We start from the raw sequence: 18,764 nt of genomic DNA on the forward strand, positions 1-18,764 counted from the left end.
GATTTGACAACATACTAATTTGTTGTTAGGCCTTGAACAGTACAGAAACCCCACCCACTGTCTTCTAAAGTCGAAACAAATTGAACTTACATTGCAACTTAATACAATAAAACGATGTACTGTTTGCAATAATTTTAGGGGTTGGGTGGCAGTTTGTGTTTTGGAAAACAAATCGTGTTTTGGAAAACTTCTTGTTGTTTCTTCACCAGAGCTGGTTCTATGTTGTTGACATAATATGGAGCAATCCTCTTAATGGCTCTGCTGCAGTAACACTTCATTAATATCCACTTATTAAATATTTTTAGACTGTACATATATTATCCAGATAGTCAGATACTCTATAGTGGATATAGATATATTAAATATGAAGCTTACAAAGCAATCTCACAGGTTATTTCTAGAATGTTGCATAGAGCATGACCTGGGGGAGGAGTCAGAGAGGGGTGGATCACATGCAGCAGTTTCTTAAGTTGTGATTGGTGGCTGATGATTCTATTGTTCTCCTCTTTGGCCAATCAACACCAAGCAGTTAGTGGTTCCACCTCAGACTCTCTAGCATAAGAAGAGTTTGTAGTTGTCAGTTCTCCACAACTCCTCCAGGATATCAATACTTTCTGATCTCATCTGACTGTGGACTCCAGACTTCAGCTGAAGATGAACTCTACCAATGCCACCATGAACAGTTCTGCTCAACAGGGAGGACCCAATGATCACCAAGACCTCTGTAAGTTACTTACTGTCTTTATATGGATATACAGCATGCCATAAGGATGTATTATTATCTAGTCATTTGTTTTGGCATTGAGTTTATGTATTTTCTAAAATATAAAACTATTGTATAATCGAATTATATTATGTAAATATAGATAAGCGATTAAATGAGAACAATAGAGCACAAATGGCTATGATACTTTGAGGATTTGACAATATACTCATTTGTTGTTAGGCCTTGACCAGTACAGAAACCCCACCCACTGTCTAAAGTCGAATTGCAAATGAATACAATAAAACGATGTACTATTTATGAATACTGTTTGTAATAATCTTAGGGGTTGGGTGGCAGTTTTTTGTTTTGGAAAACAAATTGTCTTTTGACTGATTTTTTAGTGATTTTTATTACTTTTAATTCATTTTTAGATTTTCTACTTGGTGCATTTCTGTCTCCATTTCTGTCTCCCCTTTCCTGCTCAGATAATTGAGAATTACAGTGCAGTTCAATAGATTACTCACCACATGGTATTTGGTGTCCCCACTGATTAAATCCTGGCTCAGCATCACGTTAGCCACGACACAGCCCAGTGACCACAAGTCGGAATACTTCTGGTGCTCTGTGAAAGAAAATTAAGTTTTACAATAACTACCATAATAACAATAAATACAATAACTATCTCGTCAAATGCAGTCATTAAATGTTCTTTCACATGCTTTCAGAAAACACATTCATTTAATTGTCCTCTTGGATGTAATGTATTTAGGATACATTACCATTCTGCACAGAATACAGTTTCAATTCACTTAAAGTATGCTTACAGTAAGCAGAGTTTCACTGGATAAAATTAGTCAGTTGAGAGAGCAAATCTATGAAACATAACGAACTACCTGTTTATTAAGATTACAATTACAAAAGTGTGAATCCGAACACTTTATTGTCAGACCATAAAAGTAAAATAAAGGTGAAACTCAGAGGTGAAAGAAGACAAAATAATGTGGGAGAATAGGCTACAGACATGACTTTATGAATATTTCATTTGTATTTCACTTGAAGATATAAACTGATGCTACTATACTACAATTCATTGTAGTATAGTATATCTATTTCCATTATTAGTTCCATTCATTTGCTGTACATATTCTTATTTGCATTGATATTTTGTCTTCCATGTGAGAGCATGTTCCTTTTATAAAGTAAATCTGACTGTGATCATACAGTTGAGTCAAATGAAATGGATGAAATAAAACGTGTTACAAAATACATAGTGTACGTTCTTATATATTATGGCTACAGCCATTGGTCAAATGAAATGAAAGGGGTATTTCACAGTTTGGGGCCATTTTAACAGAAGTCCATATACAAGCTTCCTATTGTATTTTCTCCATTAAATAAAAATGTGGAGCTTAAGGCTGGTGTGCGAACTACATCTCCTTTCATCAGATTCATTGAAAACACCTGTATTCTGGTGACTGATTGACATAATGGGTGAGGGTGAGTGATTTTTATTACTTTTAATTCATTTTTAGATTTTTCTACTTGGTGCATTTCTGTCTCATTTTTGACATTGCACTTTGACATCACAAGATGTATTCTCTCTATCCTGCTCAGATCATTGATTTGATTGAAATATGTATTAAAAGTTTGCAAAATTACACATTTATGAATAGATTATTAGATTAAATTATACATTTCGAGCACAAACTGTTAGATGTGATCAGTGTGGACAACACTTCTCTCAAATGGCACACCTTAAAAGCCACCAGAAAATTCACACTGGAGAGAAACCATATGGTTGTGATCTGTGTGGACAACACTTCTCTCAAATGGCACACCTTAAAAGCCACCAGATAATTCACACTGGAGAGAAACCCTATGGATGTGATCAGTGTGGACAACACTTCTCTCGAATGTCCAGCCTTAAAAGCCACCAGAGAATTCACACTGGCGATAAACCATATGGTTGTGATCTGTGTGGACAACACTTCTCTCACTTGGTAAGCCTTAAAACACACCAGAGAATTCACACTGGAGAGAAACCCTATGGATGTGATCAGTGTGGACAACACTTCTCTAGAATGGACAGCCTTAAAACACACCAGATAATTCACACTGGAGAGAAACCCTACGGATGTGATCAGTGTGGATACCACGTCTCTACAATTGGAAATCTTAAAACACACCAGAGAAATCACACTGGAGAGAAACCCTATGGATGTGTTCATTGTGGGAAACACTTCTCTCAATCGACCCACCTTAAAACACACCAGAGAATTCACACTGGAGAGAAACCCTATGGATGTGATCAGTGTGGAAAACACTTCTCTGAGAAGTCCACCCTGAACAAACACCAGAGAATTCACACTGGAGAGAAACCCTATGGATGTGATCAGTGTGGACAACACTTCTCTACAATGGGAAATCTTAAAACACACCAGATAATTCACACTGGAGAGAAACCCTATGGGTGTGATCAATGTGGACAACACTTCTCTCAAATGTCAAGCCTTAAAACACACCAGAGAATTCACACTGCAGAGAAACCCTATGGATGTGATCAATGTCTCTGACAAGTCCAACCTTAAAACACACCAGAAAATGCATACTGTAGAGAAACCCAAATAATTGTGATATGTGAGGAAAAGCTTTTAGTAATTACACAGCGTTCACAGGGTTGTACACACTGAATTTAAACTGTTCCCTTGTGGTCAGTGTAGGAATAATTTTACTAATTCAAGCCACCGAAAACGTCATGAACTTATGAACAAGCATGATGATCAAGAATATTATGATGGCAATGAAACTAATTTGTTGATTAATTCTATATTAGACATTGTGGCACAAGTGAATATTGTGATGTATGATTAGTGACACATAAATACAGTAGTGTTCAAAAAACATGTAGGCATATTCTCGGTTTTATGTAGAATAGATCATGTTTTAAGTTCTCTGATATTCAGATATTTTTTGTGACCATACATCTGTATGTATAGATCGATTTTGTTTAACTTGTTAATGGATTTTCTTATTGGACATTTTTCAAGACATTTTAAATTAGACACATTGTCTGTGACAGGGAGGAAATGAGCACATAATCACATTTTGGATGAAATAAAACGTGTTACAAAATACATATTGTGTGCGTTCTTATATATTATGGCTACAGCCATTGGTCAAATATATGAAAGGGGTATTTCACAGTTTGGGGCCATTTTAACAGTCCATATACAAGCTTCCCATATTATTTTCAAACAGCATTTTAACCATGTTAGATTAATTGAACATATCCTGACGAAGACCTGAGAGGGTCGAAACTTTGTATCCTCTTCTCCATTAAATAAAAATGTGGAGCTCAAGGCCGGTGTACGAACTACATATCCTTTCATCAGATTAATTGAAAACACCTGCATTCTGGTGACTGATTTTTGAGTGATTTTTATTACTTTTAATTCATTTTTAGATTTTCTACTTGTTGCATTTCTGTCTCCTCTTTCCTGCTCAGATCATTGACTGATTGATTTTGATTTAAATATGCATTAACAGTTTTCAGAATTACAGTGCAGTTCAATAGATTACTCACCACATGGTATTTGGTGTCCCCACTGATTAAATCCTGGCTCAGCATCACGTTAGCCACGACACAGCCCAGTGACCACAAGTCAGGAATACTTCTGGTGCTCTGTGGGTTGTAAAAGAAAATGAAGTTTTACAATAACTACCATAATAACAATAAATACAATAACTATCTCGTCAAATGCAGTCATTAAATGTTCTTTCACATGCTTTCAGAAAACACATTCACAATTAAAAATCACAATTAAAGACTGTTCTGTTTCCCACTGCATTTGATTGAGTTTGTTTCTTTCTTTCTCTTCTGAACTGTAATGTTTTATGTATTTTTGTTTTAGTTATGATTGTATATATGTTTCCTGATTTGTGCAAAGCACATTTAAATGCCTTGTTGGAATTTGCTATACCAATAATGTTATTTTTTATTCATGCTGGCTCCTTCTTTGACTTTAAGATGTATGCACTCTTTCCTACTCTGATCATGTTCTCAAATGGCCAATTCTCAATTCATTAGCACGCATTTTTGTAAATAGGCCTAATGTATTTTATAGTGTTATATGTGGTAAGCACATGTGAGCAGTTTTTTAATTAAAAACATGTGAAATAAATATTGTATTGTCATATTATTGGTCAATTATATTATGAACAAATGTCACATTATGAAAGAGTAATACTTATGTTGGTGAAATGGGTATGGAGACGTGGGAAGATCTCTGTTGCTGAACAAACAATATAACAATGATTACTAGAGCTATTTTAACAAAACATAGGACTTAACTTTAAAGGATAATAATAACAAGTTCTGTGTGATAGACCTATTGCTGTAGTTCTGTTGAAACTCAGAGTCAAAGAGGTGTAAAATGGTCTCAGTTCATCCATAATGTGATCATTAACAGGTGATCTGTCCAATGACAGACAACCAGTGACCATTAACACGTTTAATCTCTGCATTTGAATGCATTGTCTACAGTGAATGAAGCATCAGCCATCACCATTTAGCCTGTTTACATTTTAACCTGGGGAAAGAATGTGGGGTTTGTTCATTATTTAGCATTTGAAAAACAAAAACTAATTCAAAACAACTGACTGCTCCTCATTCCCTCAGAGCAACACAACCTGAACAATGACTTAAAGTTGTGAGGGTTTACACAAATACAGTTGTTGCTGTTATTGTGTCTCTGTTGTTAATAACAATGTAATGATGGATATAGGATATGATTTTTAATGACTTATCCTGGTCATTAATTAATAATGCCTTACACTATGGACACATTACAAAATGGGATTTCACTGTAAATATAGATAAGCGATTAAATGAGAACAATAGAGCACAAATGGCTATGATACTTTGAGGATTTGACAATGTACTAATTTGTTGTTAGGCCTTGACCAGTACAGAAACCCCACCCACTGTCTAAAGTCGAATTGAACTTACATTGCAAATGAATACAATAAAACTATGTACTATTTATGAAGACTGTTTGCAATAATGTTAGGGGTTGGGTGGCAGTTTGTGTTTTGGAAAACTTCTTGTTGTTTTTTCACCAGAGCTGGTTCTATGTGGCTGACATAATATGGAGCAATCCTCTTAATGGCTCTGCTGCAGTAACACTTCATTAATATCCACTTATTCAATATTTAGACTGTACATATATTATCCAGATAGTCAGATACTCTATAGTGGATATAGATATATTAAATATGAAGCTTACAAAGCAATCTCACAGGTTATTTCTAGAATGTTGCATAGAGCATGACCTGGGGGAGGAGTCAGAGAGGGGTGGATCACATGCAACAGTTTCTTAAGTTGTGATTGGTGGCTGATGATTCTATTGTTCTCCTCTTTGGCCAATCAACACCAAGCAGTTAGTGGTTCCACCTCAGACTCTCTAGCATAAGAAGAGTTTGTAGTTGTCAGTTCTTCACAACTCCTCCAGGATATCAATACTTTCTGATCTCATCTGACTGTGGACTCCAGCTGAAGATGAACTCTACCAATGCCACCATGAACAGTTCTGCTCAACAGGGAGGACCCAATGATCACCAAGACCTCTGTAAGTTACTTACTGTCTTTATATGGATATACAGCATGCCATAAGGATGTATTATTATCTAGTCATTTGTTTTGGCATTGAGTTTATGTATTTTCTAAAATATAAAACTATTGTATAATCGAATTATAAATTGATAATTGGGTATATTAACTTTACACTATTTTAAGCCCAGGGATGCCTCTAAACAACATTTCCTTTGTTTCCAATTCAGTGTTGCATCATCAGTCTGGTTTCCATGTTCTACCAGAGGTGAATGAACAAAGAAGCTTGGCTAAGCAAAAATGCCACTGCTGTGATCAGTGTGGCAAACGCTTCCCTACAATGACCAGACTTAAAATACACCAGAGGATTCACACTGGAGAGAAACCATATGGATGTGATCAGTGTGGACAACACTTCTCTGACAAGTCCACCCTGACCAAACACCAGAGAATTCACACTGGAGAGAAACCCTATGGATGTGATCAGTGTGGACAACACTTCTCTGAGAAGTCCAACCTTAAAAGCCACCAGAGAATTCACACTGGAGAGAAACCCTATGGATGTGGACAACACTTCTCTCAGTTGTCCGGCCTTAAAACACACCAGAGAATTCATACTGGAGAGAAACCCTATGGATGTGATCAGTGTGGGAAACACTTCTCTACAATGGGAACTCTTAAAACACACCAGCTAATTCACACTGGAGAGAAACCCTATGAATGTGATCAGTGTGGACAACACTTCTCTCAAATGGCACACCTTAAAAGCCACCAGATAATTCACACTGGAGAGAAACCTTATGGATGTGATAATTGTGGGAAACACTTCTCTCAAATGGGACACCTTAAAAGACACCAGATAATTCACACTGGAGAGAAACCCTATGGATGTGATCAGTGTGGGAAACACTTCTCTGATAAGTCCAGCCTGAACAAACACCAGAGAATTCACACTGGAGAGAAACCCTATGGTTGTGATCAGTGTGGACAACACTTCTCTACAATGGGACAACTTAAATCACACCAGAGAATTCACACTGGAGAGAAACCCTATGGTTGTGAGCTGTGTGGACAACACTTCTCTCAAATGTCCAGCCTTAAAAGCCACCAGAGAATTCACACTGGAGAGAAACCCAAATAATTGTGTGGAAAAGCTTTTTAGTAATTCAAACAATTTAGACTTTCACAAGGTTGTACACATTGGATTTAAACTGTTGACTCTTGTGTTCAAATTTTACTAATTTGAGCCACTGAAAATGTCCTGACCGCACACATATGAATTCACATCCTCTGTATGTTTTAACAATTGTTTAAGGCTAAACTGTTTAAATGCATTACATGTATGCTGATACTAGATTAATTAGATGGCGATTAAACAAATGTTTGCATGTATAGATGAATTGCAAGTAAACTTAACATACAATTTGAACGGACTGTTATTTGTAGTACTACTCCTCATTCACTGAGTCAATAGTTTCAAGATAAATGTCTAGGAAAGAACAGTATAGGTGTAGCCAGTTATACCAAATGTAGGCTACTGTCTTCTGCCATGTTACAGATTCCCCATATTTGTTGTAGTTTATATTTAGACGATTTTTGTCATGTCATTAAATGTTCGGATGAATTGAAAATGGATGACCCTGAAAAAAATCAGTTTTTTTTTTATTGACCTGTACTTTTGTTTAACTGTACCCATTCTACAAACTGAATAAAATGTTGAATCAATCGTTTGTTCTTTATAAAAATATAGAATACAATTATTGTTTGTGTTACTCAACACTAAAACAAACTGCCTTTATGTTTAGTTATATAATGGATATTCTAAATGCTATTACGTTACGAAAGGTTATTTTTTCTTCCTGTTTTGTTTCTCTTAGTATATAATTAAAATGTACAAGCTTGATCTATAATCTATATTGACACATTATGTTAAACAAATCAACTTAAAAAATGGGGTCCCCACAAAAGTCTGAGTAGATCCATGTTAAAATCCCCCAACATGTTTGAAAGTGAAACATCCCTTTAAAAGACACCGGATAATTCATACTGTAGAGAAACCCAAATAATTGTGATATGTGAGGAAAAGCTTTTAGTAATTAGCTCAATGCCGGTGTGCGAACTACATCCTTTCAGATTCATTGAAAACACCCGTATTCTGGTGACTGATTGTCATAATGTTTGCAGTGAGTGATTTGTATTACTTTTGATTCATTTTTTGATTTTCTACTTTTTCTACTTGAGGCATTTCTGTCTTTTTTCCTTATTTGATTTTATATTTGACATCACAAGATGTATTCTCTCTTTCCTACTCATCATGTTCTCAAATGGCCAGTTCTCTGGTTACCATTTCAACTGAGAGAGAGAAATTAGCATATGTTTTTGTATATAGGCCTAATGTATTTTATAGTGATATATGTGGTAAGCACATGTTTTTTTTAATTAAAACCTGTGGACGAAATATTGTGTCATAAATTCTTAAATTGTAGAGTCCATGGGCCTTCTTCTCTTCATAGTACTGGTCAATTATATTATTGACACATTTCACATTATGAAAGGATAACACTTATGTTACTGAAATGGGTATGGAGACGTTGGAAGATCTCTGTTACTGAACAAACAATATAACAATGATTACTAGAGCTATTTTAACAAAACATATCCCATGTTACAAGTTACAGCACCTTTAACATTTCACAAAGGATAATAATAATAATAAGTTCTGTGTGATAGACCTATTTCTGTTGAAACTCAGAGTCAAAGACCTATTTCTGTAGTTCTGTTGAGTCAAAGAGGTGTAAAATGGTCTCAGTTCATCCATAATGTGATCATTAACAGGTCCAATGACAGACAACCAGTGACCATTAGCAGGTTTAATCTCTGCATTTTAATGCATTGTCTATAGTGAATGAAGCAGAAATGTAGGTTTTGTTCATTATTTAGCATTTGAAAAACATTGAATAACAGTGCAGTCATCAAAACCCTAATGAAACTAATTCAGTGCTCCTCATTCCCTCAGAGCAACACAACCTGAACAATGACTTAAAGACTTAAAGTTGTCCAGGTTTACACAAATACAGTTGTTGCTGTTATTGTGTCTCTGTCGTTTATAACAATGTAATGATGGATTTAGGATATAATTATTATAAGGATATTGACTTATCCTGATTTATCCTGACTTATCCTGGTCATTATTAATGCCTTACACTATGGACACATGGCCTACACATTAACAATGGGATTTCACTGTAAATATAGATAAGCGATTAAATGAGAACAATAGAGCACAAATGGCTATGATACTTTGAGGATTTGACAATATACTCATTTGTTGTTAGGCCTTGACCAGTACAGAAACCCCACCCACTGTCTAAAGTCGAATTGAACTTACATTGCAAATGAATACAATAAAACGATGTACTATTTATGAATACTGTTTGTAATAATCTTAGGGGTTGGGTGGCAGTTTTTTGTTTTGGAAAACAAATTGTCTTTTGACTGATTTTTTAGTGATTTTTATTACTTTTAATTCATTTTTAGATTTTCTACTTGGTGCATTTCTGTCTCCCCTTTCCTGCTCAGATAATTGAGAATTACAGTGCAGTTCAATAGATTACTCACCACATGGTATTTGGTGTCCCCACTGATTAAATCCTGGCTCAGCATCACGTTAGCCACGACACAGCCCAGTGACCACAAGTCAGGAATACTTCTGGTGCTCTGTGAAAGAAAATGAAGTTTTACAATAACTACCATAATAACAATAAATACAATAACTATCTCGTCAAATGCAGTCATTAAATGTTCTTTCACATGCTTTCAGAAAACACATTCATTTAATTGTCCTCTTGGATGTAATGTATTTAGGATACAGGATACAGTTTCAATTCACTTACAGTAAGCAGAGTTTCGCTGGATAAAATTAGTCAGTTGAGAGAGCAAATCTATGAAACATAACGAACTACCTATTTATTAAGCGTACAATTACAAAAGTGTGAATCTGAACACTTTATTGTCAGACCATAAAAGTAAAGTAAAGGTGAAACTCAGAGGTGAAAGAAGACAAAATAATGTGGGAGAATAGGCTACAGACATGACTTTATGAATATTTCATTTGTATCTCACTTGAAGATATAAACTGATGATATATTACTGTTCACACTGCAATACATACACAACAAGCATCATGTTATACTATAGGCTACTATACTACAATTCATTGTAGTATAGTATATCTATTTCCATTATTCCATTATTAGTTCCATTCATTGTCTTCCATGTGAGAGCATGTAAAATATATAAAGTATATATAAAGTAAATCTGACTGTGATCATACAGTTGAGTCAAATGAAATGGATGAAATAAAACGTGTTACAAAATACATAGTGTACGTTCTTATATATTATGGCTACAGCCATTGGTCAAATGAAATGAAAGGGGTATTTCACAGTTTGGGGCCATTTTAACAGAAGTCCATATACAAGCTTCCTATTGTATTTTCTCCATTAAATAAAAATGTGGAGCTCAATGCCTTTCATCAGATTCATTGAAAACACCTGTATTCTGGTGACTGATTGACATAATGTGTGAGGGTGAGTGATTATTACTTTTAATTCCTTTTTAGATTTTTCTACTTGGTGCATTTCTGTCTCATTTTTGACATTGCACTTTGAGATCACAAGATGTATTCTCTCTTTCCTGCTCAGATCATTGATTTGATTGAAATATGTATTAAAAGTTTGCAAAAATACACATTTATGAATAGATTATTAGATTAAATTATACATTTCGAGCACAAACTCACTACAAAGACTGTTAACTGTGAGTGGACGACCCAATTAAGCATTACACTTTTTTACAAGAGGGTCCACCTTGTTCAAGTAATCAAAACATTTAGAGACGTATACAAATAGACCCTTCTATATAGTCAAAGAACAGAACAGGAATTCATCATAAGGGAGGTAAAAGGGAAAAGAAACAGTGAGGGGAAAAAGGGGTGGGAGGTGCATCTCAAATGGCCAATTCTCTGGTTACCATTTCAGATTTGTCTCCATTCCCACTGAGAGAGAGACATTAGCACACGTTTTTGTATATATTTTATAGTGATATATGTGGTAAGCACATTTTTAAATTAAAACATGTGAACGAAATATTGTGTCATAAATTCTGAAATTGTAGAGCCCATGGGCCTTCTTCTCTTCATATTACTGGTCAATTATATTATTGACACATTTCACATTATGAAAGAGTAATAATTATGTTGGTGAAATGGGTATGGAGACGTGGGAAGACCCCTGTTACTGAACAAACAATATAACAATGATTACTAGAGCTATTTTAACAAAACATATCCCTTACAAGTGAAGTTACAGCCCCTTTAACATTTCACAAAGGATAATAATAATAATAAGTTCTGTGTCATAGACCTATTTCTGTAGTTCTGTTGAAACTCAGAGTCAAAGAGGTGTAAAATGGTCTCAGTTCATGCATAACGTGATGAATCATTAACAGGTGATCTGTCCAATGCCAGACTTCATTTGAATGCTTGTCTATGGTGAACGAAGCATCAGCCATCATCATTTAGCCTGTTTAATGTGGGGTTTGTTCATTATTTATCTTATCATTTTACCTATTGAGAGAGAACCCTGCAAAGATGTTTCAGCTTATGTTTTAGTTCAATGTATTTTCATTCAATCCCTTCCAGTTTCACTATGACTTATATGACTGGATATGGAGACAGTAACCTCTGCTACTGAACAAACAAATCATGAATATAGGATATAATTGTATAAGGATTATAACTTATCCTGATTTATCTTGACTTATCCTGATCATTTATTAATACCACCTTACACTATGGACACATGTTTCTGCACACAGGCCTACACGTCACATTTACACAATGGAATTTCACTGTAAATAATATAGATTAGGATATGAGACTTTGATTTGACAATATACTTATTTGCTGTTATCTTGACCAGTCCTGTACAGAAACCAGACCACTGCCTTCTACACTAAAGTGGAAACCTAACACATACAATAATAAAATGACAGGGGGCGATATATACTTGTAAAAGACAAGATGTGAATTTCTACAATGTATAAAGACTGTGCAATCATTTTAAGGGGTGGGTGGCAGTTTGAGTCTTGTTAACTGTTTTTAGTTCTGTTTTCTTGTTTTTCAATACATGTTTAAAGTCAAGATTTGTTTTTTATCAGAGCGGTCTTGATACCGGAAGGTCGCCAGTTCGAATCCCCGGGACCGGCACGTTAAAATGACCATGGCTGAAGTGCCCTTGAGCAAGGCATTGAACCCCTACCATGAAATGTTCTATGAGCAGGGCCTGGCTGTAAACAAGTTACTGAGCTTAGTCCACTTCCCTGGAAAAACAAAGAACTTTGCTTTGCTTATACTTGGTTCTGATGTTACTGAAATAATGTGGAGAAATCCTCAAGATTAATGGCTCTGCTGCAGTGACAATTCATTCATATCCACTTATTCAGTTAGATTGTACATATTTATCCAGATGCTCAGTGCATGTACATAATATCCATACCGTATAGTTTGATAGCATCCGTCTCCAGTAGGAGACCATTATGGTGAATCAAATATTGATGATGTCATCAAGCTTTATTTGAAATCCAGCTTTTATAGCAGTGCTTCAGTTGTGCAAGTTTGTAACAAAAAATATTAATAATACACAAAATACACTATCAACAACAACAGGGGACAACTGGCTCTTTCTAGGCTAATGGGGGCCCAATACCCCCCCCCCCCTGCCTGCCTCCCCCTTTCCCCTCAACAACACACACACTGTCTTCTATACTAAAGTGGAAACAAATTCAACTTACATCGCACCACAATGAAATAAAACAATGAAAGTAGTAAAAAAACGCATTGGACAAAACCTCTTAACTCCATTGCACCCTCAAACTGTCTAAACCAGCTCACTCCACCACCTCTCCTTCTCATGCAAGTAATTTACAATATCTATCTAAAGTCACAACACCAAATTTGATGAGGCAGTATAGCATCGTTTAAAAAATATAAGGTTATATCTTCATTTCCTGAAAAAAACAGCTTACAACCACACACATAGCAAATAAGAACAATAGAGCCCAACATGATTAGAAATCTGATTAGAAATGCAATGTGATTCTACCCTGAGAAAAACACATATGCTACAGCAGTAAAATAGCCTAATCATGTAGATCTGGATTTAAGTTAGAATGAGAGTTAGGCCTATATATGGAATACGAAATAGTAGGAATATTTGAAATAGTCTGTGTTTTTTCTGCATATTCAATCCATCCTCTTGAGTCTTGGTACAGCAGAGCAATATCTCTTAGATGCTGGACAAACAACCAACAACCACAAACAGGCGCGCGCACGCACACACACACACACACACACACACACACTTACTTGCTTATGGCAGACGGCAGTCCATCGATGATGACGTTGGTCCAAATAAAGTTCATGGGATGATTATTGTTGTGCCTGTCGTCTGTGCATAGCCTGGTGGCTGCTCAGACCAATGCGTGATCCGCATATTGTGTCACAGGAGGGGCAGGGGAAGGCAGCAGCGGTGGTCGGTAGACCCCTAGCACGCTGGTGACGCGCACACACACACACACACACACACACACACACACGCAGTAACACTTGTCACTAAACACGGTGTTACAATGCCACCACCTAGTGGTGAACTATCATCATCACCACTAAAATAAAGACGCGCAGGCGGTTCTCTTCTTTTCTGTGTTTGTAAATAAATGTGAAGACTTTTCAGTGGAGGCAAAACTTTCACCGACGTTTAGCAACGCTGCCTTGATATCACCATAGAGACATATCTATGGCTGTACCACTATATCCATTTAGTTAGTGTTTCACTCTCTGCCACAAACACAACACACCGAGGGACGAACACACACCTGCATGGCTCACACAATCAATCCGTTTGTGACTAAACTTAACACACACAGCAGATAAAACTCAACGGAACCTCACCTGTTTTGAAGAGCAGCTCCAATGTTAGTTGTAACTTGTCCAAACCAGTCAATGCTTTGGTTCCGTTAGTTGTAACTTGTCCTAATTGCTTTTATTTGACTCTGTGTGTATTATTATTAATGTTTACACTCTGCTGCTCGGCTCAGTCGGCTGCTCCTCTGCGAAGGGCGGATACGGAAACGGTGTGCGCGTGCAATGTGGAAGTCAGTACCGGATGTAGTGGGCGGGCTCGAGACCGGATCTGACTGGTTTGTTTGGAACAGACACCACGGACCGCCAGGCGACGAGAGATATTGGCAATATAAAAGTATGTTTTTTCCTCGTGCCGATAAAGCTCATTTGAATTGAATTTATATGAAAGGCGACAATGTATGTATATGTATGGAGTTGGGGTAATCATTAATTAATTCATACTCCTTCGTTTTTTAACATAGCCTACACATTAAACATATTCATCATGGCTATTTGAAAATATCTGGTCTGATGAATTCCTGTTCTGTTCTTTGGATAGAAGTGTCTATTTGTACGTCTCTAAATGTTTTGATGATTTGAACATGGTGGACCCTCTTGTAAACAAGTGTAGGCCTGCTTTATTGGGTCGTCCACTCACAGTTAACAGTCTTTGTATTGAGTTTGTGCTTGAAATGTACTGTAATTCTGCAAACTGTTAATAAATATATCAATTGTGAGCTTATTTTTATCCTTGTAGCATGTTTTGTATTGATCTGTAAATAGGCTATTCTACTTGTTTGACATTTCAATCACTAAATCAATCAATCATTCATCAAACCATTTAAAAGGGTGAAAAATGTGCAATAGCCTATTAGTGAAAACAACACAAATCAAATATTATCAGATGCAGTCTGGCGATAAATACATATTAATTCATATTATCCTGCTAGTTAATGTCTACTGTCCAATGAAATGACACTGTGTGATATTATAGTAGGCTATAGTCTCTAGACCACTGGTTCCCAAACAGTGGGTTGGGACCCTTTTGTGGGTCGCTGACACATAACTATGCATTTTGTTTTTAATTATTATTTCACATGTTCTAAATATTGTAGGCTACATTCACTCCCCAAAAAAACCTAAACGTTTCATGAATTTAATAAAGAAAAACAATCCATGATTTTTAATTTCATGAATAAATGAAATAAAGAAGATTAAAATAATTAAAGTTAATTCTTGCAATGCATTAACCACTTGAAATTAAAGTTTTTTTTCCCCACCAGAGTGGTCTCTTATTTTTTTAGGCTACTGACAATTGGAAATACTAGGAATACTAAAGTTATACACAAATAATAATTGTAGCCTACAGCACTTTAGAGTTTGTTACTTTACACCTGCTGTAGGCCGCCTGGGGCCAGGTGATGGATTATTATATCTGTTGTGTGTTTTTACAACAGAGACAGTAGACTAATATAGCTAGGCTACTAATACTTCCTAACATTTGAGACTAGTTTAGATTTGTTGATACATTGTCCATAATTATATTTAGTTTTAGTCATCATAGCTTAGTTTCCATTTAGTTTTCCTCAGTGAAAAAAGGTAGTTGACGACGTCATAGTTTTAGTCCACGAAATCAACAGTGTTCAGAATGAACCGTGAGCCAGAGTTGCCCACAATTACAAATGTAGAGTATTGACATTTAATAGACTAATAATCCATGGAGCGGTCGGTGCCCTGTGGGCCAGGTGTAGCCAGGCAATCAATACCGAGGTGTCAAGCTGCCGCTTATAATGGTATAAACATGACCTCAGCTTTGGCTGCGCCATGCAAGACCGAGCCCTCTGTGGATGTGAACTAGTGTGCATGCAGCGTGCATTTTGGCAACAGCGCCACTAGATGGCGACATCCACCACCTGAGAGGAGAGAGAAGGTACTAGGCAAAAAGCAATAAGGGATTTAGCAGACACTGTTTTCTCTTTATAATACACTGATATATCTGATATCTCTGATGCAAATTGCGTCAAAAAAATATCTATATTACTAAACTGGTCAAACGGTGGCCAAGTAAGTGGAAAAAAAACGTATGAAAATAGCTGATCTACAAGCTCACACACATTGCACTGCAACTCAAGGCGTTGTGCGCTTGTTGGAGATCGGCTGTTTTCACTAGCTGTGGAATCAAGTAAACAAATGCCTCCACTCCTAAAATGATGTCGTGTTCACCCGCTTTCTACACCTGTTAACTTGTGATGCGACACAAAGGTTGAAGACGAGTTGTAATAACTTTCATTTTAATTCGGTAAAATGTTTACAGTAAATATTTAAAAAAAATGGACAGTAATGAAATGTAATGACTCGAATGGATCTAGTTGACTTTTTTTTTTTTACAAAGAATGAAAACATGAATTAATAATGAAAACACTGAGCCAGTCCACACACAGTAGCTGGCCTAGTCTCACGTAGCCAGACAACTAATCTACGAATGCTATATCTGTAACTACAGCTCCCCAAGTCAGAGGAAGGAAGCTGCCATTTCCGTTCAAATATATTTTAATTAACATATCTTTTAATTTCTTTCTTTTTTCTATTTCTGTTAAGCAACATTATAATGCTTAGATGATTTCGATTCATATTAGGATAACTGTACGCATTTATGTTTTACTCAGCATTTATATTTTACTCACGATCAGAGCTTCCGTTGCTCCAGACCGTATGACGGAAGCATTTATATTTTACTCATGATCAGAGCTTCCGTTGCTCCAAACTGTATGACGGAAGTGTTTATATTTTACTCATTATCAGAGCTTCCGTTGCTCCAGACTGTATGACGGAAGTGTTTATATTTTACTCATGATCAGAGCTTCCGTTGCTCCAAACTGTATGACGGAAGTGTTTATATTTTACTCATGATCAGAGCTTCCGTTGCTCCAGACTGTATGACGGAAGCGTTTATATTTTACTCATGATCAGAGCTTCCGTTGCTCCAGACTTTTTTCACAAATGTGATGAGTCGGCACATTTGAAAAAGTGGTTCTTCGTATTTTGCGAAGAAAGCTATTGGGAAGCTTTTATTTTGCAGATTGGTCACAGATTTGGCGGAATTTCCCCAACTAGTATAGAGCGCCGAAGTCCTGACGTCACTCGCTCGTCCCCTCCATTCCCCTGGTTCACGGAAGTCATTTCTCCATGGAGAATAACACGGGCTCATCTTAAAATCGTTTCATATAAGCGTTGTGGTCCAAAAATAAACAAGCTGTCTCGGCGTTATTGTCAGGGAGGTTGTCTCTGTATCGTTTATGACAGTCAGTCAGTCACTCATATAATTATGATACAGTCTGTTTCTTAAATGTAACTAATTCAGTAGCAGTTAACAATAGCGTTTTCTCTCAGTCAGTTGATTCTTCATATCCATGTGAGTGAAACGGCCGGGAGGACATGTTTATTTTTTTCCAAACACAGTTCTTATATTGAGGCGATCTAAAATCCCCCCCCCGTGGATTTGCGCCCTCTACCTACCGATATTGTCGTCAAGACTTCGGTGCTCTATTACAGCGTTACGGTGAGGGCATGTGCTGCCCCCCGGTGGACATGTGCTGCTGCCCCCCGGGGTTCATGTGCTGCTGCCCCCCGGGGTTCATGTGCTGCCCCCCGGGGGTCATGTGCTGCTGCCCCCCGGGGTTCAGGTGCTGCCCTGCAGTGGTCATGTGCTGCCCCCCGGGGTGCATGTGCTGCCCCGCGGGGGTCATGTGCTGCCCCCCGGTGGTCATGTGCTGCCCAGCGGAGCAGCAGCTCTCCCTGTGTTGTCTCTCCTTCATGTAGAGCGTGTCGTGATGCAGCGTGGCCTTCAGCGCTTCGTCCACCGTCAGGCCCAGGGTGACCTCCTTGAACACCCGACACTTGGACAGCTGGAGGACAAACGGTTAGTTAGTTCACAGACAGGAGACACTTGGACAGCTGGAGGACAAACGGTTAGTTAGTTAGTTCACAGACAGGAGACACTTGGACAGCTGGAGGACGTCACAGAGGACAACGTTTAGTTAGTTAGTTCACAGACAGGAGACACTTGGACAGCTGTAGGACGTCACGGAGGACAAACGGTTAGTTAGTTAGTTCACAGACAGGAGACACTTGGACAGCTGTAGGACGTCACGGAGGACAAACGGTTAGTTAGTTCACAGACAGGAGACACTTGGACAGCTGTAGGACGTCACGGAGGACAAACGCTTAGTTAGTTCACAGACAGGAGACACTTGGACAGCTGTAGGACGTCACGGAGGACAAACGGTTAGTTAGTTAGTTCACAGACAGGAGACACTTGGACAGCTGGAGGACGTCACAGAGGACAACATTTAGTTAGTTAGTTCACAGACAGGAGACACTTGGACAGCTGTAGGACGTCACGGAGGACAAACGGTTAGTTAGTTAGTTCACAGACAGGAGACACTTGGACAGCTGTAGGACGTCACGGAGGACAAACGCTTAGTTAG

General features: G+C 37.3%; 1 protein-coding gene across 2 annotated transcripts in view; it reads right to left on the reverse strand.

Annotated features, from left to right (window-relative positions):
* Positions 1-17,113: 17,113 nt before the first annotated feature.
* Positions 17,114-18,764, reverse strand: part of nat9 (N-acetyltransferase 9) — an 8,372-nt gene continuing 6,721 nt past the window's right edge. For both annotated transcript variants that reach the window (XM_080789472.1, XM_080789473.1), the window contains one exon: positions 17,114-18,182. In XM_080789472.1, coding sequence (XP_080645598.1) covers positions 17,832-18,182 — 351 coding nt within the window. In that variant the 3' untranslated portion in view covers positions 17,114-17,831. The remainder of the gene's footprint in view (positions 18,183-18,764) is intronic.

This window comes from Protomyctophum bolini (assembly GCF_963924005.1).
Source record: "Protomyctophum bolini genome assembly, chromosome: 18".
NCBI classification, from domain to species: Eukaryota; Metazoa; Chordata; class Actinopteri; order Myctophiformes; family Myctophidae; genus Protomyctophum; species Protomyctophum bolini.